General features: G+C 48.5%; 1 protein-coding gene across 3 annotated transcripts; it reads right to left on the bottom strand.

Moving 5' to 3' along the window:
* Positions 1-481: 481 nt before the first annotated feature.
* dicer1 (dicer 1, ribonuclease type III) lies at positions 482-21908 on the bottom strand. 3 transcript variants are annotated; one of them, XM_076978514.1, is made up of 30 exons: positions 21820-21878; positions 19635-19884; positions 19164-19216; positions 18589-18700; positions 18151-18339; positions 17789-17942; positions 17555-17679; positions 17326-17460; positions 16800-16960; positions 16527-16695; positions 15934-16406; positions 15675-15807; positions 15341-15583; positions 15102-15256; positions 14884-15016; positions 14665-14740; positions 14428-14567; positions 14138-14317; positions 13645-13858; positions 13366-13519; positions 12980-13162; positions 12778-12883; positions 12426-12601; positions 11058-11823; positions 10726-10878; positions 8968-9790; positions 8503-8771; positions 4158-4320; positions 3887-3962; positions 482-2754 (listed from the first exon to the last, which is right to left on the bottom strand). In XM_076978514.1, the coding sequence occupies exons 5-30, from the start codon at positions 18313-18315 to the stop codon at positions 2589-2591; spliced, it is 5691 nt and encodes a 1896-aa protein (XP_076834629.1). In that variant the 5' UTR covers positions 18316-18339; positions 18589-18700; positions 19164-19216; positions 19635-19884; positions 21820-21878; the 3' UTR covers positions 482-2588. The 3 variants fall into 3 exon arrangements, 2 of the variants coding, with proteins under 2 accessions (XP_076834629.1, XP_076834628.1); XM_076978513.1 differs by lacking the exon at positions 19635-19884 and having other exon boundaries at positions 21820-21908; XR_013121868.1 differs by lacking the exons at positions 482-2754; positions 3887-3962; positions 4158-4320; ... (9 more) ...; positions 14665-14740; positions 19635-19884 and having other exon boundaries at positions 14177-14317; positions 21820-21908.
* Between the last annotated feature and the right edge of the window lie 186 nt (positions 21909-22094).

Raw genomic sequence — 22094 nt, 5'->3', positions numbered from 1 at the left:
CTGAAGTTAGTAGCAAATTTTTCTACACTCAAAATATTCACTGATAATACATGGCACCTACTGGAACACGCACAGCACAAAGCGATGTATTGGTTTGCTACAATTAGTAGTAGATGCTATTGTAATGATATTAAATGTTACATCAGTACGCTATAAAGACAAAAGGCACCATTTACGGGCATACTGGTTTTAAACGGGTGTAAATTACAGAAATGGGAATGGATTCTAGTGCAAACTGTAGTGTGTATCCCCATCTAAGGTGCACAAATGATCACAGAAGCAGAACGCAGAGTAACAGCCAAAATTCCGGGTATATCTACAGAGATGGAGCAACATCACCATATTCAGGACTGTCAAACTAATCACATAGGGGGACTTTTGAGGTAGCATCACTGGGGAGATTTAACTTCAGTAATACGCCCATACCGAGAACAGCAGAGCAGGAGGTACCAACAGTAATGAATTCTCTTCACTCAGTCAGGTAGTTAAGACATGTCAAAGATGACATGTGGAAAGAAAAACAAAATTGTATTTTTTTTTTTTTTATATAGCCTACATCTCAGTTTTTGGGATTATATAATTGATGTGATAATCATATGCATAAGTTGCTTCTCTCCATTACAAAAAAAAAAAAAAAAAAAAAAAAAACAAAACGGAAAAAGAACAAAATCCAAAACAAAAACTGCAAAAGGAGAAGACAGCAGGCAGCCTACTAAGATTTCAGAAGACGTCGAAAGAGGAGTGACGGACACGACATGGCTTATAGGTGTTCAGGAACAAAACACATCAGAGTGCAATCCAATTTCCACAAGTGTTGTGTAACCCTTTCGCACAATTCGAGTTGAACTTATGAATAAAAATAAAAACCAAAAAAAAAAAAAAACCCCACAAAACAAAACACAAAGAAATCGCCATCGAGTTCCACAGAGGCACCGAGTGTACAAGCAGAGCCTTCTTGCTTCCCTCGAAAATCTTCAAGCTTTATAATCAACAGAAAGGGAACCCATGAAGCCCAGCCCTGCGGAACCACCGCCACCGCAGTGGAGCCTCCGACCCAACAGATCTCAAAGGTAAAACAAAGAGGTATCATAGTTACAGTGCAAAAAGATGACAAATTCAAGCGTAATAATAAACATAGCACCAAAAAAAAAAAAAAAACAACAAAACAAAAAATAAGCATGCGATTAACTGAGGTATTTGAGTGAAGAATGCCTATTAATATAGTGACGACAATGAGGCTAGCCAAGCTAGGACACAAAGACGTTAAAACAAAGGCTGGCTTCCACATCTTTAAATGAGTGACTCATGAAGGATCGACTTCACTGATGCAGTCTGCCTGCTCTGCATCACTACTGACTTTGGTAAGTGAAGTGAACGAACTCTACAGGCTGTCTATTAAAATATCGGTTGTCCTAAAGACTGTATGTAAAGGTGCTCCGTGTCTTACAGAAGTATCCAATATTTTTTTTTAAATCTTTTTACAAAATCTGCAGCATATTTTCCCAAGTGATATGTCTTACATTTTTTTTTGTGTCATAATATCAAAACTAAACGCATCAGTCAATGGTGACATCTAATGCTCATAGAGACTGTCCACCAAAATGTTACCAACTCTTGGTATCAAAAGACATTACTGAAACCCAAGTCATCAACTTACATCATAATAAACATTAAATCTTCTCTCTTTTATATAGGTGTACATCGGTAGTTCTATTTATAATATTTATATAATATCCAGTTGGCTAAAACAGCTACACAGACATGCATTCTAGAGTTGTGTTAAAAACTTTGAATTACAGTAACTGGGAATGTTGAATTACTATCCACTTTAAGGACATGAGGGAGGGTCCTATGCTCTCTCAGGTACAGAACACTGTAGATGCCTAAAGTATTTGGTGCTGATCAGGCGAAATGTTCAGAGGCGAAGAGTTCGTAACACAGCGGACCCTAGTGAAATAAGTGCAATGACCATTAAGAATAGTATTTCAAGACCGTGGAAAACAGCACTCTTCCTCCGTGGTCTGACTTTCATTCTCTCTCTCTCTCTCTCTCTCTCTCTCTCTCACTCACTGCAAGCTTTTTCCATGAAAGCGTTTTGAAAACGCTTCAGAACTGGCACTAGTGCACTGACTGAGGAGTTTAGCGTTTTTTTTTCTTTCTCTTATTTAAATGTATATCTTTCAATTATGTACATTCTAACACTACTTTCAAGCATTTCAAGCTTTTTTTCTTTTCGTTTTTTTAAACACTACCACAAAGCTGAAGAGATCTTTAAAAAGTGTTAAAAAGAGGAAAAGAGGATAGATGCCTGACATTTAACACTTGCAATACATGAACAAAGCACTCTCGTGATGAGAGAGCTCAGAGGAAACAAAAAAGGTAAAGATTGTGTCTGCGCCAAAAAAAGAGAAAATAGAAAGAAAGAGAAAAAAAGTCTTTGTAAATTCTGTTGACATGACAAACTCTTCAATAACACAGAAGACCGTCCACAAGAGGCATTCAGGGTGTTACTGATTGGTGTGGTGTTCGGGACCGATGGAGTCTGGGTGGAGCTCAGCTGTTGGGGACCGATGGAATCTGGGTGGAGCTCAGCTGTTGGGGACCTGAGGTTGATTGGCTTTGAGGCTGCGCAGGGCTCGGCGGGCCGCTGCAGACTTGGCGATGCGGTAGCTGCGACCCACGCCCTTGAACTTGCCCTTACCCACTACCTCCACCGTCACACGCACCTTCCCATCATACGTCCTCTCAGCAGGGCTGCAAGGGGGGGGGGGGGGAGTCATACGTGTCCAACATCAGCACAACTGTCAAAAGCCCCAACATGACCCACCCACACCCTACACGTGACCGACCCACACCCAACCACACCCTACACGTGACCTACCTAGACCCACCCACACCCTACACGTGACCTACCTAGACCCACCCACACCCTACACGTGACCTACCTAGAGCCACCCACACCCTACACGTGACCCACCTACACCCTACACGTGACCCACCCACACCCTACACGTGACCCACCCACACCCTACACGTGACCTACCCACACCCTACACCCACCCAACCACACCCCCTACACCCACCCAACCACACCCCCTACACCCACCCAACCACACCCCCTACACATGACCTACCCATACCCAACCACACCCTACACATGACCTACCCATACCCAACCACACCCTACACATGACCTACCCATACCCAACCACACCCTACACATGACCTACCCATACCCAACCACACCCTACACATGACCTACCCATACCCAACCACACCCTACACATGACCTACCCATACCCAACCACACCCTACACGTGACCTACCCATACCCAACCACACCCTACACGTGACTGACCCACACCCAACCACACCCTACACATACCCAACCACACTACACACCCACCCACACATTGCATATCCTTATCCAACTACACCAAAACGCATAACTGACCTCCACTCTTTCCCAACTATAACATACAACCTACCCTTGCCAAACATCGTACACAAAACCTTCCCTACCTTTACCTAATCACACTACTCGTTACTTACTCCATCCTACCTCTATCCAGGAGTAACCTAAACACAAATTACCCCGATCGCTACCCAGAAGCAGAACCACCAAAACTCTGATGGGCAGCCTATTCCTACTTCAAACAGTTATACCATGAATGTCACCTTCCCCAAGCACACCCTCACCCACATCAACCATCAGTGATCTGCGTTTTGCATATAACCCAACCCTGCTGGTAACTATGCCAAGTTTAGGAAGCCCAGTGTGATGCAGTGTGTAGAGCCTAATGTGCTCGTCCATCAGAAATGAGAGCAGCGAACACATTAACGTGGCGTGACTGATGGCGGCGTATCCTCGGCAGGAGAGACGCACCTGAACTTGGCAGTCTCGGGCTCCATCTCCAGCAGCTCTCGCACGGGTGAGCGGGGCACGTTGGCGGAGAATTTCTCTGAAGAAAAAGAAAAAAAAAAACCACACAAAACAAAGGCTCGCTATTTCAATACGGCAGTTCATCTCTTGCATGGATGGCGGGATGGGGGGGGTTAAGGACACTGGTCAAGGTCCTTCACCACAGGAACCAGTGAACAATCAAACTACACAAAACTCAGAAGTGACTGGGAGCCTGTGCTACCCTCTTCCTCACCTATGAGCGGCCTCATCATTGGATAATACACTTGCCAAACGGTCTCCAGCGACATCTTGCTGTCCATGTAAATTGCCCCAGCAAGTGATTCGAAGATGTCCCCCATGGCTTTGGGGACCTCGATATCCTCCTCTTTCTCCTCATCTTCTTCGGATCGGCGCAACTGAAAGGGAGAGAAATGATTGCGGGACTGTTGGCCGTCCGGTCCCTTTTGTGACCGAGCTCTCGCAGGAGCAGGAAATGCATCTGCTGCTACGGCAGACTCGTCTTAAATTAATTGCGGACAACAAATAGATGAAAACGTTATATGCGGACAAATCAACTCAAATTGTGATTCAGAAAGTATACTCAAAGTATGGTCTGTTTTTGCTGCTGTTACATTTTCCCCCAATAAATAAGCACTCAGGTTCAGAATTGGTCGTGGAGGGGCAGGCCAAAACCGGATCTGTCCTCAATTACGTTTAACGTTATACTTAACAAAACCCTTGTCTGTTTGTGGACCACTGGTACCCGGGGACAATGCTACTCAGCTATGTAATTGGGTGGAACATTACTTATTTTAATGAATTTACCTTTCCTCATACAGTATCCAATGTTGTCCCCAAGGCATAAAATACTTTCCAGTGAAACAAGACTAGGTTCAGTGCCAAGATAACCATTTGAAAATAAATTCAATCCAACTGCATTTTCCATCAATACTGAGGGAAAAAACATGCAGATACAAACAGAGGACAGACCTATAATGACTGCCAATGCTGGTGTGACGTTTCGGAGATGTTTATGGATATATGTAATAAAAGCAAATAAGTACGCGTGTCCGAATACGTTCATCACAAACTCTTAGATTGCACCTACGTACTGGCTTCTCTTACGACTAATTCTCCATCTTCTCTCTTGCCCACGCTTCATTACGCAATGGTCAGCGTGTAAAACCACAGGCCCATTTCTGAATTTGGGTTTACTGACATGATAGTCGGGTGTTGAGCTTGTGCAAGTTTGTTAGGTTGCCAACGGTTTTTCTTTTTTCATATGCACGTCAAAACCACTGCTAAACAGATTAGCCAAAAAGAGGGCCGATGGTCAGAACGGCCATTATATTAATAAACGGCGGGTAAGTGTTTACATATGTGGGCTGTCCAAGCTGATTCTTTTGCAGAGTTAATCATTTGGTGCTCTCGTTAATCTCATTTCCCTTCTGATCTCGCTGTGCATCAGTTTTCCCTTCCAGGTCGCTTGTCGGGGCTTGTGTCGGACCGGTGAGGTCCTGCGTGCAACCGGCCAACACCACCTGGGTCGGGCCTGTTCGCGTCAGGCAGAAGTCTCAGCCGTGACGGTCCCCCAGGATAAAGACCTCACTGCCAGCACCATGTGCGTGAGGTGAACGAGCAAAGAGAAACATCCCTTTCCCCCTTATTGAGCAGATTATAATACGGTAAGGGTTATAATAGGATTAGGATTGTAATAGGGCTACCAGCAGCGTCATAGTTAGTCTTATGTACAAAAGGGTTGACATTTATTCCAGCCATGATATCAGGGACCAAAGTGATCATGCTTTTGTTACATCGTGGTGTTTTGAAAGTGTTTTAAAAGCACTGAAAGAACTTCCTCAGGGATCAGCATAATTGATGCATTGTCTTTATAAGCGAATACTTTTTTGCAATATAGAAAAAAAGAAAGAAAAAACCTTCGATTTAAATTGTTACCGAAACCCTGCTGTTTACTGTTCAAATTATATATAAACATGGAACGCAATAGCATGTATATGGGCCATCACAGTGGAAACCATTATTGAGGGGGTTTATCATTCATTTTAACTGAACAATTATGTAGTTTGCCGTGAAGTCTGAACACCTTGTAGAGGAAGCACCGTGTTGCTGTCCTCACTAATCCATCTATTATTACGAAGAACTGTAATCTTAGTCTGTTCTAATTACCGTATCACCAAATATTAAAGACAGTCTTGGCAACCGTTGTAATTTTACATTATTAACTTTTGTTAGCCTTTTGTTAGGTTGCAATTACAAATACTAATTAATGATAAGAGAAATATTTGTTTTCTCTTTGATCTAGCCATTTACTGTGCCCATCTTAAGACAACGGCAAAGCTTTTGACGGCTGTTAAATAACACCTTAAAAAGGCTTCTCCTGTACCCTGACCCTGAAGCTTGAATCCATATCTTATTAGGTAATACAGTTTACGGTCTTCCAACACACCTCACACTGATGGGAGCAGAAGTCATACATTAAAGAAGCAATACAATGCATCAAGTCACATGTAGAAAAGGTCTTAAGGTCTTGCTGCTTGTTTTGAAGGCTATCAGACATCCACTAGGACTTTTTAAATGGGGGGGGGGGGGGTGTTCTTATAACCACAATGGTTAAGGAGAGTGATTAAATCATTAAACATCATATGCTAGTCATTGGGGTTTATATTGTGTGTGCATCTTCAAAACAAACAACTGTCCTCTCCTTAGTGATGATAGGGCAACACCACCAAATTAATCTGTATGCTAAAAAGTACTGCTGTCATTAAGTTAATGAATGTCTTCTTTCTTTCTGCAAACGTTTATGTGGTATAAATAAATGTATCAGGGGTTAAACACACAGTAATTATGTATGGCACTCTAAAATATGACAATATGCAATTAATCACAGAAAACATTCAATTAAAAAATCTAATTGTTTCCCAACCGTAATGTTTATTTTATATATATATATATATTAGTGGTGGGACTTTAACGCGTTAATTTCGATTAATTAATTACAGGAAAATTAACGCATTTTAACGCATTTACAGCACGAGACACTTTTGCACCGTGGAATGTTTCTCAGTGCGCGAGTTCCGGGCATACAGATTATATGGACGCACAATAAGATCATGATGGAGATTACTGAAGAGGCTACGCTGGTGGATGGGAAATTTAAATATAAGAAACTTCCAAATAGAAGTACAAACACAAATAGTGTTATTTACACTTTATGTAGGAAGGAGTTCGCTTATCACAGGAGCACTTCCACCCTTCGTTACCACCTCAACGCAAAACATGTTGCAGCTAAAGCTGGGCGTACACTGTGCAATATTTTAAATCGTGTACTCAGCTCCAGCTCAAACCGTACGACTAAATCACAGGGAGAGTCGGCTCGTGGAGCTGCTTCAACAGTGCGATACTCTCACGAGGAGCGATTTGAATTTCAAACATGTTTGATGTTCTTGCGACGCTGCGATTTCTGATCGGGAGTTGGTCGTGAGGTGTGAATAGGTCCTCGTTTACCTGTGTAAACTATACGATGCACGACACGCGATTGAGCCGAAACGAGTGAAAAATCAGCTGAAAATGGGTCAAGTGAGGAAATGTCCTGGTTTATACCTTCATTGGACCATTAAGACTGGATTAAACTTTCACGAGTGGCCGTAGCGCGCGACTCCGCACGCGTTTATACATGACGCGTCACATTATTTGTGTTGTCCGCTCCCTGTGGTCGAATATAAAGACTTACAAGAAGCGCTGCACATTGCGTCAACTGATGCAAGTTACGAACTACCGTCCAGGGGTGAGTTTCCCAAAACGTTCTTAGCGCCAGGTACTTCTTGACCTCGTACGTAAGAACGAGGTGACGAAGTACTTAGCGCTAAGAACGTTTTGGGAAACTCACCCCAGAAAGACAATGTCGAAGAAAATCCAGCAGCTGTATGATGAGGAAAGAATTAAAACAGGTTATTGTGAAGAGTGCCACAAATGTGGCGCTGACTGGGGATCGCTGGACCTCTGTTAGCAACAAGAATGATCTTGGTGTGACAGCTCATATTATAGATGATGAAGATCCAGTCATTTGCTTTGAGCATGCAGAAGACCACTTCTAGGCACTATGGAGATGCCTGTGGCAGAGGCCTGGGAAATTAAAGAAAGTCTACCATCTAAAATGGTATTAAAAAACATCTTCTGATTTACTTCAATTCTTCCAATATCCTGAGCAAAACTCCCAAAATTAAACAACATTTTTGGTCAGAATTTCCAATGTTCTGAACTGTTTTCTGCACACTACACATATATTGGTCTGTGTAGTAGACTGGTGGAAAAATAAACAAGATGCTGAAGTTTATGATTATGTTCATTGATTCATTCATCATTGAAACTTAAATTAATATTTCTCATGTTAAATACTGAAATGCGATTAAAATGCGATTAATTTCCATTAATTAATTACAAAACTTCCGATTAATTTTTTTTATCGCGTCCCACCCCTAATATATATATATGCAGCCCACATCCAGACCGAACTCTCGCAATGCTATACACCCCCCCCCCCCCCCCCCCCCCCCCCCCCAAGAAGCTCCAACACTAACCTCAGAGTCCATTCCTTGCATTTCGTTCTTTTCTAGCTGAAACTGCACAAAATCGTCAATCACGTGGAACAGCTCGGGGGAGACGGCTTTGAAGTACTTGTGGTAGTCGTACTTCACGGCCAGGGAAGCAAATATGGTGTTATTGACGAGTGCGGATCGCAGGTCGGTGAGCACGCCGGGAGAGTGCTGGCGTGGGTCTTCGTAAAGGTGCTTCGTTATGAGGTAGTCTAAAATCGCGTCACCAAGGAACTCCAGCCGCTGGTAACAATCTGCTCACACATTAAAGAAACATTCATGGAATAAAATCAGACAGCAGCAAGGGTTAATTCACTCATCTCTTGCTTGGAGTTAGTCATCTGCCCGAGCGTAATACAACATGAGAGAAAACCCTTTATTTATATATTACGGACAGTAGACAGACACGATAGTGTTGGGTGACTCTAGAGAGCTTTGCAGGTGCCCCACCTGTGATGGTGTTGTAATGGTATGAGGCATGGGTGAAGGCCTGAAGGAGGTAGGCCTTGTTCTTGAACGTGTAGCTGATCTTCTTCTCGAAGTTCTCAAAGCCGGAGATCAGGTGGGTGAGGGTGCGCTCGGCGTCCGGGTGGTCGAACATGCAGCGCGGGGGGATGCGAAGCCAGCCGTACGTCAGCTCCACGGGCCCGCACGCCGCCCGTCTCGCCGCCACGCTCTCCACCGGCAGCACCTTCAGGCCCAGCGAGCAGAGGAACATCTGGGCGGCGCGCTCTCCGCAGCTGGTCAGGTAGCAGCCCAGCAGGGCCTCCACGCAGTCGGCGATGCTCTTGTCGGCGATGCACTGCTCGGTGTGGAGGTCGTAGGAGATGGACTGCTTGCCGGCGTCTACGCCACAGCTCTCCTCCGACGGGTTCCAGAAGCCCACCACGAAGTCGTCCTCCTCGCCCGCCTTGCTCGGGTCCAGGTAGCACATGGCGTCCCACGAGCTGTAGTCGAACTCTTCGCCGCCGCCGCCGACCCCGTCGGAGGAGAACTGGCACCCGAGCGCCGGCCGCCGCGGGGCCTTCCAGCCGCAGCTGGGCTCGGACGACGGGAAGACGCCGAGCGAGATCTTCTTACCGAAGGCGCCGGAGCCGATCAGCATGGTGTCGATGAACTTGATGTGCTCCTGGTAATACTCCAGATCGTCCTCCACGTTCACCTCGTCCTTGGGTTCCTTCCACATCAGGTCTTCGTCCTCCACGTCGCCGCCCTCGTCGTCATCCTCAAAGTCATCCTCGTTTAATTTTCCGTTCGCCATATCTGCCTTCGTCTGAAGACGGACGGATATGAAAACGGACAAAAGAATTTCCGTTAGAATCCATTAAGTTACACAAGGAGGTTTTCAAAAGGCACGGCCGCCTACCCCACTCGAGGAAACATCGGCCTCAACACAATTCGGCAGCCAACACGTAGTCTGGACATCATCTTTATATCACTGACACACACAGTTGACCATGTGGGAAAAATTCTGATGAATATTCATTAAAATGTTAACAGCCCTGACATCCAATATTGTAATAATATGGAGTTGACGCTTAAAACGAGTCAGCCTCAGGCGAAACCAGAGTAACCTTACCACACAAGGGCTCAACCACTCTGAGCAATCCAAACCATACAACCCACTCAAAGTGTGGGGGAATGCATGACATTTTCCTATTGATTTCTGATACACATTTTTTCCCCCCACTGATTAATAACACATGTTCAAGAATCAGCCGAACTTAAGTCACATAACTGTATGCTGTCTTACTGCTTTAGTATTTGATCACACATTAAAAAATACGTTGGATTCCTAAATGTGCCTTTGTTTTCAAATATATCTCTCACACACACACACACACAAGTTCTACAATTCACTTCCAGAAGTGCACACCCAATTATACAGTTCACAATAGCCTTCCAATTCTCTCTCACTCCAACAGAAGTGTAAGAAAAGGACAAATTTCTTGCTAAATTTCTCACTACTGCTGCTTGATCTATGACATGGGGGGAAAAAAAGCTTAAGAATCGCTCCTGTATCCCAGAAAGGAAGAACCTGCCCCCTAGTGGCAAACCCGGAGGATGGCCGATGTACAAACGCCACCACCATGTTCTCAACAGCCCACAGCACATGAGAACAGCTCTGTAATTGTGCATGAAGATGCAGGCGGATAGCGGGTGGAGCAGAGGCCGCGCCCCCGTCAGCAGGAGCGGGTGGAGCCCCACCTCGTCCGAGTGGCATTGGTCAGTGTTGCTCTTGTCCTGGTTCACCACGTAGCCCGGGGGCAGCCAGTTCACAGGCGGATCGAAGATGGAGACCACCATTCGACTTGGCAGACCCTTCTTCTTACCCAGACGGTAAAGGTTACAGTTACTGACCTGGAACGAGGCAAAACATGCTGTTCTTACCGTTCAATATTCATCATTCCGACATTTAAAAAGAGACGTTTATGAAATATTTATATAATGTACGGTTGCCTTGTTTCCTGTAGCATTTAAGGGAACAGACATGTGGTACTGGAACTCTGAGAGAAGAGAGAGTACAGGAGACTAGTTACCTTCTTACTTCTCATGTAGGACAGTCTCCCCTCGTGGGCGTCGGGGTAGGTGCAGAACAGGTAGGTGGTGATGGCGTGCTTGAGGAACGAGTCCCCCAGCATCTCCAGCCTCTCCAGGTTGAAGCCGTCGCTGGCGTTGGAGAGGGTCAAGGCCTGCAGGATGAGGCCCGGGTTGGGGCCCAGGGTTTTGGCCGAGTCGCTGGGCGGTGCCGCGGACCCGGACGCCTCCGGAGACGCGGAGGGAGGTGGAGCGGTGCTGGCCGTTGCCGTCCCAGGGGCGGGGCAACAGTCTGAGGTAGCTTTCTTGACGTGCTCACCGTGGAGGTCCGGGTCCCTGTCTGGGGTACATTCGTGGGCGCCGCTCGAAGGAGGCTGCGCGGGAAGTGAGGTAGTGGCTCGAGTCGGTAGGTCGTCCTCCGGCTGCGAGTGCTGGCAAAGGTCACGCGCGCGCAGTTCACCGCCGTTGGCTCTCGTGCCATTGCTGAGGTTACCGGGACAGGCGCGCACAAGCCCTTCCCCTGCCTGCGTTGTCGGGGGCTGCGGACGCGCCTCTAGCTTTTCGTCTGGTGAATTGCAGTTATCATGCGAGAGAGCGCCCCCTGGGGGCCGGGAGGCCGCGGCACTAGGGCCTTCCTGGGCAGTGTGGTCGGGGGCGGAGCTTGTGCCAGACTGACTGCGATCGTCGTCTTCCGCGCACGCGCTGGGACATGAAATGAACGACTTGCTGTCGATGGATTTCTTCCATCCAAAATCCAAATTTGGATACCTGGACAAAGTAGTGCATGTTAACATGACGACGGACAAAGCTGCGTTCAGCCTTGAAAATCAAGAGTTTATGCAAAGTAGTTTACACACACTTAAAGGCCCCTACAAAGCTGCAGTTTCACTAGCAGACGACCACTTTCTCAATAGCTTACATGCAGAAACTATTAATTTTTATTAGCAGTTCAAGTTTGGTAGTTCCTGGCTTTACCAACAATTCAAACCAGAAAGCTCTGGTGGATGAACACAGTGATCAAGGGATGATTGTATTGAAAAGGGGGAAAGAGGGTGTACTCCTCAGTATCAAGAGGCCCCGGAAGAGGGGTGTGTGTGCAGTGGTGTGTGCGCAGTGGTGTGTGTGTGTGTGCGCGCGCAGTGGTGTGGGTTTTTTAATATTTTAAATCTGTTTTTATTGGTCATGTCATCCAGAATGATAAATAATTTTTAAACAATGTTGAGTCTGGCAGCAAATTTGTCAGTGTATTTACCACCTTTTTTGAAGTCTCATAATAATGTCAGTGCCAAATCAGAGCACGTGATCGAGGCATAAGACACGGCTACGCCGGCTGGAACGTTTGCCCTCCTATGCAGTCTCACTAGACCGACCTGAAGTCGGGGGGCAGGCTCTGGGCGCCCACGCCAGCGTCCATGGCCGTCTGAGCGCGCAGCTCCTCGGCCGTCAGAAGGCAGTGAAGTCTGTAGAGGATGCTGGGAAGGCAGACGGCCTTCCTCCACAGCGAGGCGGGGATCGGGTGAATGGCGCACAGCTCGGGAACTAAAATCTGAACACACGGGGAGGGGGAAATCGCACGTCGCCATTCAGAGTGAGGCTCAAAGCCGACGGAATTAGCCCGTGTGAGCGCGCTCCCTGTGGTACAAGGAGGGAAGTGCAGCAGATACACATGGCACTGGGATCAGCGGTAGGGGGCACAGCGCCCCCTCCTGGTGGCATTAGTACCTGTTTGTTTTGGAGACTTTCCCACTTGGCCTTCCTCTTCTCTGCACTGCTGAGGGGCAGGGCTTTGCCCTTCTGGTTGAGGTGGCGAGGGGTTAACAGATTCAGCCTGCAGGGAGACAACAACAGCGAAAGCCCTCCGTGACCCAGACAGCGGCACAGAGGAGCACATGAAGAGGACGCCTCAGCGGCCTTGACCACCCACCTGGAGGATGTGTGGTCCACGTCCAGGAGAGGCTGGTTGACGTTGGACAGGTCCAGGTTGTACTTGGTCTTGTAGTACTCGGCGAACGTCTCGTACTCCGGAGAGGGGAATTTACTGAGGGGCGTGAGGTCCGTGTACACATCTGCGACGTAAAACCGGTGCGGCTGATCGAAATTACGATACCTGAGAGATTTGGGAGGGGTGGGGTGACAAAATACAATATCCAGACACATTAACAGCATCAGACAACACACGCTTCCTGTCGTTTGAAGTAAAATGACCCAGTCTTTAAAGAACAGCTGCAACGAACAGCTGTGTACCCTCAGAGGGACTTGGAGAAAAGAAAGAAAACACAGGACGTGATGAGAACAGGGTTGATCGTCCACCTCGGAATGATGACAGCGTCCTGGTAATCCTCCAGCCGGAACGTGAACGGGTTCTGCTTGGTGTACTGAGTGTTAGGAATGCCGATGCGTGCCTCGGACTTCTCGATCTCCTCCATGAACTTGAAGTCCATATCTAAAATATTGGAATCTCCAACTGGAAAGAACATGGCTGGGATTCAGATGAAAGATTTGTGCGATTAACGACTGGAGTCTAATCACATACCACCCCCCCCACAGGTTCACATTCCCGCCGGGGGAGGAAGAAGCCCGTCAACTCACCCACGTTGAGGGGCAGAACGCAGTAGGCCGAGTCGGCCTCCGTGGGCCGGAACTCCAGCGCGGGCTTCTCCAGTCGGAGGATGTGGGAGAAGATGTACTGGTGCAGGCGGGTGATGAGGTCCAGCTGTGCCGGGCTCAGAGTGAAACCACATTTCTGCAGCTCGATGGAGATGGTGACCTCGCCCGAGCGCGTGTACACGGGGAAGTGCGGGATCTGCTCGCCGCGACACACACACACACACACACACACACACACACACACACACACACACACACACACACACACCACTATCAGGGTCTGACAACACACACGTGTGCTGGATCTTTCTGGGTGGTGGACCATTCTGAAGCTCACAGCTGCACTCGTGCAAAACCATGAGCAAAACTGCCGCGTCAGTTTCAGCGCTGATACTTGGATGAGAATGAAACGAACAGTCAGTGGTCCTGAAGAAAGAAAACTAGCTGTTGGTTCACAGAGCGAGGGGCCCCGTACCCGAGGGATGGGTTTAGCCGTCAAGATGCCGAAGCATCTGGTGGTGTCCTCGGGAGGGTAGAGCTTCCTCCTGCGGAAGTTCAGCTCGTCGGGGAGCGGTGTGGTGAGGACCATCCCAATCACGTACAGGTAGTAGGTCTTCTCCAGAACAGGGTAGCTGCCCCGTAAACACTCCGGTATCTACCCACACACAGACGGACACAGACCTTAAATATCATCTGACATTGAAAATGAAACTGATCAAGGTATTAAGAGTTTGTTATGAAGAGAACTGTTCACGGTTCACTCACGGCTTTAGGGTAGCACTGTCTCCTCTTGGTGGAGCCTGGTCTGCCCGGGACGCTGGTCTCCTCCTCATCATGCAAATCCAGCTCTTCCTCATACTTCACAGTCTCTTTCCCCACAGGCATCAAGTGGTCGTCCAGCTCACCTGGGCGGGGAGGGAGGAACAGAGAGACGGATCTCAGACGGAGGCCTCGAGTCAGCAGCTACAGTGAGGAGGACACGTGCGTGGGCGGAGGCCATACCGATCTTGTGAAGCTTTTCGCAACACAGCAGCGCGACTGCTTTCTCCGCAAGCCTCGCGCAAGACATCGAGGGCCCCTGTGGAGGCACGTGAGAGCTTTCTGAACGCCGCGTGCCTTTACCCCGCCCACCCAATGTGGCTCAATGTGAAAGTCGATCTCCGGCATGCGAGGCGTTAAATTAAGACGTTGATGAGCAGAAGCCGAACAGCTGGCACTCACGGTTATGGGCTCGCGGAGGGGAGAGTTGATGGGGAGGAAGAGCGTGGATCGGTACACGGCGGGTTTCAGTTCGACCGTCTTGCACTTTGGTGCCAGGTGGGTGAAAGGATCGCTGGGCAGCCTGGCGCAGTATCTGCAAGGCAAAGTTCCGCGCGTTAACCCTCACGCCATCGCCGAGGGCGTTCGTCCGCTCGGGAACCCTCAGGCGCGATCGTGACCTGTTGACGTGGCCGATGGCCGTGTTGATGGTGACGCGAGGGCCTCCATCGTCTGCGCGGAGGACGTAGGGCGGCAGGATGTTGTCGTCATCCAGCACGGACTCCACCTCCGCGTCGCCACATTCTGCCGACTTGGAACACTTGTTCCTGAGGATCTAACGGACGCAGGACGAGGACAGAAACTATCAGTCCCGGCCGCTTCACGCCACCACGCTCAAATCTCCTGCGTAAGTACCGACCTTCTCAATGGCCTTGTAAGTCTTGAGGTCCTCCTCAAATGTTTTCGTGCGCTCGCTGTCCGCCAACATGATGTAATTGGACACGGGGGCGCGCGCTCGGCCCTTGGACTGCACGTAGGAGCGGTACTCCGTGGGCAGGTCAAACCGGACCACCAGGTTACACTTGGGGATGTCCACCCCCTCCTCCACGATGCTGGTGGCGATGAGCAGGTTGGTTTCGTGTGCTCGGAATTTACGTAGCACCTGGGGAGGAACCAGAACCTCAACCTCGATGGACGGGTAAGGCGGCGCGATGCGAATGGGGAAAAGGGTGGAGGGCTCCGCCCAGACTCACCTCCTCCTGTTTGCGGAACTCCACCTCCATCTGTTTGTTGCGGGGCTGGTTCTTGCCGATGCTGTGGCCCGTGATGAAGTTACTGCTGATGTAGGCCAGCTCTGGGTCCTGCTTCCCCGCCTCCTTGATCAGCCTGCGTTTCCCAGAATGCACGTGCAGCGTGAGGAGACGCCGTTGATCCGGGCCATGAGAACAGCGCCACAACAACATTCGCCAACTCAAACACACACACACACACACACACACACAGGAAACCAACCGGTTGAGCACGACGGCCGTGTAGCGCCTCTCCACGAAGATGATCCCGCACAGGATGTTGGTGAACGGCGAGGGGAAGTTGGCCTCGGGCTTCTCCTTCACCTCCGCCTCCTCGTCTTCGTCCTCGTCCTCCGAGTCGCTCCACGAGACGTAGTTGTCCTGGTTGCGGTTGTTGTACCACTCCACGCTCTCGAACTGCTGCCTCTCGAAGGGCTTGTACTCGCGCAGGATGTCCAGGAGACGCAGGACCTTGGGCGTGACGAAGCGCAGGTCCAGCGAGGCGGGCGAGAAGTGCTCCTCGCAGAGAGCGTGGAGCTTGCGCAGGGCCGTGTCGGCCAGCAGGAGCAGCTTGCGGCTCGGCTCGGCCTGCTCGTGCTTCACGTACTTCTGCAGCTCGCGCACCATGATGCCCGCCGCCTTGTCCGCGCACCACGGGCCCAGCACGGTCAGGACGGCCCGGCAGTCGCTCAGGACCTGGGGGCGGAGTTGGGGGGGGGGGGGGGGGGGGGGGGGGGTGTTAGCGGGACAGCGATTGAAGCATTACCTCGAGGACATGTTTTATTGTCAAACACAAAAAAATGAGAAAACAGAAACCTGTTTCGAGATGTAGGTAGGGTCTCTGTCCTCTCGATGTGCAGATAAGTTGCAGTCGTTGAGAAAGAGTAGAGCTTCATCAAGCTCGGCGAGAAGCTTCTCGGACAGGCCGCTCTTATCCTCATACAGGCCACAGTCCAGCACCACCTCCCGAGGCTGGGATGCGTACCTGTAGGTGGGGTCGGGGGGGGGTTCACTTGTATTAAGGTTCACTCCCGTCTGCAAGAGGCCGATGCTTTGTGCCTGCATGGGTGATCAGGAGCTCAAACGTACCTGTCCAGGACGACAAGATCCGTGGCCGTTTCTGCACTGCTCTTCAGGATACGCTCCAGGTTCTGGATCTTGTCCTCCAGGTCGGACGGGTCACATTTGCCGTTGAGGATGGAAGCGGTGAGCCCCAGGACGCGAGGGAAGCTTGGTGAGTCCTCGCATATCTTCCAGCGCAAGGACAAGACCTTTAGTGCTTGTGCGGACGGCGCCGGACGCCAAATCTCACCCAGCCCACCACAGATAAGCTGCTCCACATTCCTCACACTCATAAGACGCCTTTTCAATCTAAACTGCGTGTCTACACCCATTACAATCTTCCAACGCCACATCAAGTTTAACATTCATATACTCATTTCTACACACCTACACTCACCAGACGAGTCACGGGGACTAAATACAGGGTTATTAAAATACCGACATCTTTTCAGTGTGTCCCCAGCCTGACAGCTAGATGAAACCTTTATTCATTTCTTCTCTAGCCAACGACAGATGCGACTCTCAGGTTAGATTCGCCCCGAGGCAATTTCACCTTCATTATGTCTCGGTAGGGATGGTCCGTGATTGCGAGGTGACATTCGTCAAAAACCACCAAGTTGATTTTTGACAGCGGCAAGATTCCGCCCTTAATAACATGCAAGAAGATGTGGCACGTCATGACAAGAACCTGTGGAGAACGGACATTACAGAGCTTGCGTTAGGGAGATGACAGCTCACAAAGTGATGCATGGGGTCTCCAGCGTCGGTGCCTGTAATCACACCTGATTTTCCATTATCTCTTGGCTCCATTTCTCCTCCGGCCACAACGCCGAGCTCTCCGTGTACTCGCCGACCTGAAGATCGGAATGGGTCCTCACCGTGGACGCCTGCTGGACCACAGACGCTACTACAAGGGATTAATTGACACACTGATCAGAAGAGAAAACAACACTCCACACAGAAAGGGGTCAAAAGAGCAGAGCAGACCACAAAGGGGGCTCCCTTGGCTACTCTACCTGTGTTCACCAAGAAAACGGTCCTTTTCCCATCCTCCTGTCGGACTTGGTGGGAGAGCTCTTTAATAAGAAGTACTGCAATAAAGGTCTTCCCTGAGCCTGTGTTCAAGCAGACTATAGTATTGTGTTCGAGAGCTGCTTCAAGAAGTTCAACCTAAAGAAACAGGAAAAGGAGAGGTGGAGGTGTGAGAAGCGAGCCTAGCTAATGGAAAATTACCACACCATGCAAAGCAAGCAAAACAGGAAATGAGTCCATATGTCTATAATGGACCCAAGTATCATTGACGTTTGTGGTGAAGAAGCTTAAAACCAAATGTTGCAGCAGCACACCACCAGAGCCCAGAACATCCCCAACGACTTGCCTGATATTTCCTTGGTGTGTAAATGTTGTCGTGGATAGCTTCCTGTTGCCATGGGAGGCCGAAGAAGGGCCCCATGGGTGAGGAGGCAGGGGTCACCAGCTGTAGTGCTGCCATGCTTGGAGACTGAGAAGCGGGGGGTCTCCACTCATCCAGTGTTGATCTCATTTCATCCTGGCCTTCTAAAGCTCACTGCACAAGGAAGAGGAGGGGGGGGGGGGGGGGGTCAGTTCAGAGGGGCCTGCTAACACTGCTGAAACATGGACAACAGCATTGGTTATGCTCACGTGGCTTCCATCACAAACACCGTTCCACTTATGGAACTTAATTGTAAAAAGTTTGTAAAAACTAGGTGTGTGTGCGTGTTGAGCACTTACGTGGGGTGTGTGTCAAGCACTCATGGTGTGTGTGGGTGTTTGTGCATGTGTGTTGAGCACTCACGGGTTGTGTGTGTTGAGCACACCGCTGAGCGCTTATTCTGGGCGTCATCATCAGAGTTCTCCACTCGACCCACTGATCAACCCGCCCGCCTCCGGTGACACACCAGGGGCCGCTACAACACAAGGCCCACACACATCACTCACAGCATGCACTGCAGGTAAACAGTGGACACACACACACCAACACTACACAAGTACCAGTGAACAACATGTACACTGACAGATCAACTCAATGCCACAGTACCTTATATACTAATATTGTGTGTATAGCACGCACATGCTTAGAGCAAACACTGTAAACATGTGGGGTCCTACAGCGAGCTTTATAGTCACCGCTGCAAAAACAAAGCCATTTGTTTCTTTTTTGATGTTAGGAAATATATGAAATGTTACCTGGCTGCTGAGCTACAATCAACAAGGTTTTTGAAATCAAGACTCAATAGATCAAATGTTCCTGGACTTAGCACAGTATCAAATTAAATTCATACAGACCTAACCCTGTTTGTGTTACAGAACCACAAAGTGCACCCGTGCTACTTAACGCAAGAAGAGGAAAAACACACAAAACCACGTTACCTTTACACAGTTGATGGAGCAGTCACAGCCTGAGACAATATTCTTCCAACGGTCTGGAAACAAACCAGAACAATATGACATCATGGCATATCTGCTAACGGCCTGGCACCTGAATTAGGATGACAGCTGGTTCGTCAACACTATCCTTCAACCCCAACCGCAAAATCGAATGTAAACAAGCCCCCACCCCACCTCCGGACCAGCCCTGTTCCCCACAGCTGCAGGGCATCTACACTCCTGCTGCTCCACCTTTTCTCCCACTGCACATTTGCTCTTGGTTAAAAGTCTGCCTCTCTGGTCCACGCCAGAGATTATTGAATGCAGTTCAGCCACACGAGATACTCACTTCCCAATTATTTGATCTTTTTAAACGCCACCATCTTTCTTGGGTGGCGACGAAAGCTGTCCAATACCAGAGTGAAACATCTGTGCTTATTTGATGGTTTTAAGCTGTGCCCACTCCTACTTAACTGGACATTAAAGAGAAGTCCTGATAGCGGTGTGCAAATGCTCAGGGCAGACGTGGTGGTGGCAAGTTTTGAAAATGGCGCTGAAAAGCTTCCTTCTCGACCCAAGACAACGACCGTGGGTCGCCACCATAGACCATCATGCTGCTGCTGAGGTTCTGGAGACCACTGCGCCGATTTGAGCAGTCCAGATGGAAGGCAAACGCTGGATAGGCAGCCTGGAGCTGAGGCGGCCTAGCTTCTAGAACAAAGCACTGAGAATGACCTACATTAGCACGCCGGTTGCAGTTGTGGACTGCAAGAGACTACATCAGACTAGTGAATCTCCAGAGAGTTCTTATCTACACATCTCAGCCAGGGCAGCCATAATCAATAATACCACAGGCAAAGCACACATGGCTAAGAAAATTAAAGGCATCACAGTTACAGTTAACATGAGCTGAAGAGTGAGTACACCTGGATCCCTCTCATCAAACATGGCACATTTCATTTCACATTTCATTTCATGCCAGATGAAAGACGGTTGAAAGATTACTGAGAAAATAAGGTGCCTGGTGGTAACAATGTGGCTGAAATCTACAGTAATCTAGCCTTCACAAAAGGTAATGTTCCCCCCCATCTGTGTGACCACTGGTGTACTCGATACTTGGCATAAACCCCCAGGGCAAAAGCCATCATTCAGGCTCTGACTAGGAAATACAGCGCAGGTTTCCATAAACAGCGGTTCACATTTGTTAGCCAACTCTCATCAATAATTCAGCCCTGCTTAAATTACTGTCACTTTAATTTGAAGGCAGTAATATGTTAATTGTGAGAGAAATGACATTTGTTGAGCACATGCTGAACACAAGAGTGGCCCTCAATGGCACACTATTTGACTACACATTATTCTGTACTGCAGGAAACACAGCAAATGATTTGAAATATTTGGAATTTCATAGTTTCATTATTTTATTAGGCAGAGTTGTGTGATAAAAGTACAAAAAACAAACTGAGGGGATGGGGGGCAGACAAAATGACCCCAGTAATTCTTCATATGATTGCAGGTCACTGTGTGGATTAAACACAGAGAAACTAAAAATGACAAAACAATAACTCGAAGTCTTACAGAACTGTGCAACCAGTCAGCTAATGATCAAGAGACTGTAGAATACATTTGCCTATTGTCCCATCTTTATACATCTTCCCAAAATGTCATTTTAGAAAGCCATCATTTATATCATACATCATTTATATCATACTTCATATAAAAGGTTCAAAATGACAGTTACGTTAGAGTTATACCTAAAGTCGTAAGGGACTTTAACATTTCTAGTTACCATCTACTCCAAACACTGAAATCATAGAAAATTAAAGCAGCAGTGAAATGCTGCACAGACGTTATAATCAGCCTAGGCCTCGCTGCGACCTTGGCCTTATATGCGCCCAGCAGCGCTTAGCGCTACCGCTATGCTAACTAGCTAACCCTAGTTGCTACTAAGCTATGCTAACTAGCTATGATAGTTGCTAGTTAGCGGTGCTAGTTGCTAGTAAGCTGTGCTAACTAGCAGTGCTGCCCACTACAAGCGCCCCTGCCCCTTCACGCCAAACCCACCAGTCACACGTCCACCCGCGGTGGCCATTACCGCCCGTGAGCTCGAAGCAGGCTAGCTAGTCACCTAAAGCGCACACTTAACCACGGCTCGGTCACAATAATCACGCCCGTCAACGTTACACCCGCGCCCCGCCGTGAGAGGTCGTCTCCCCCCCTGACGGGACGGCGGACCAACGGTCGGCGGACCAACCGTCACATTTAAACGAGGAGCGGCGCGTGGCGGAGGGCGCGTGCATGACGCCAACGTCGTTAAAAAAAAAACCCCGTCGGTTCGTAACGCCGTATAAAAGCCCGAGTGGAATATTACAACTATGGTTATTCATGATAAAATAAAGAAATAAAAAGGCACGAACCGCACGACGCGTACGCGGTGGAGGGTGACGAGCCAGCAGAAGTGTCACCGAGCTGGCCCGCTCCTCTCAAGTTAGCTCCGGCTAACTGGCTAGGTGGCTCGCTAGCTACCCTGTGTAACGGATTAGTGCCAAAAGCGTCTCGCCGCAATTAAAATTAAACAGACGAACCAAGCAGCGCACAGATCATGTAAGAACACCACGAAATATTCACTAAAAACGTTAAGACCGGCGCGCTCGCCTACCGTAATCCCTTATCCGTCGTTTAGTCTTCTTAATTGGTGAGTTGCCCCTCTCCCCATTCCCTCCTGCTGTTGTCAGACTTGAACAGCGCACGTGAAGCCAGAAACAATGAGGCGAAGTGATGCTGTGATTGAACTTCATATTAAAAGCCTCCCGTTTGAAGAAAAAACAATAATCACTAACAATAATAATACTTATGCATAATACTTATAATATTTATAAATTTATGTGTTTATTTAGACTCCCGGCTGAAAAAGATCCCAACGTATCTGCAAAA

This window comes from Brachyhypopomus gauderio, chromosome 17, assembly GCF_052324685.1.
Source record: "Brachyhypopomus gauderio isolate BG-103 chromosome 17, BGAUD_0.2, whole genome shotgun sequence".
In the NCBI taxonomy this organism is placed as follows: Eukaryota; Metazoa; Chordata; class Actinopteri; order Gymnotiformes; family Hypopomidae; genus Brachyhypopomus; species Brachyhypopomus gauderio.
This window is presented reverse-complemented; position numbering and strand designations above follow the sequence as displayed.

Bases quoted from the DNA above. Each gene is read 5' to 3' on its own strand.
- dicer1 (XM_076978513.1), bottom strand. From the start codon at position 18,315: ATGAGATCAACACTGGATGAGTGGAGACCCCCCGCTTCTCAGTCTCCA. The intron at 17,943-18,150 runs GCAAGTCGTTGG...CTGTTTCTTTAG, and splicing joins ACACACCAAGGAAATATCAG to GTTGAACTTCTTGAAGCAGC. The intron at 14,568-14,664 runs GTATGGCCTCCG...CTCCCCGCCCAG, and splicing joins CGAAAAGCTTCACAAGATCG to GTGAGCTGGACGACCACTTG.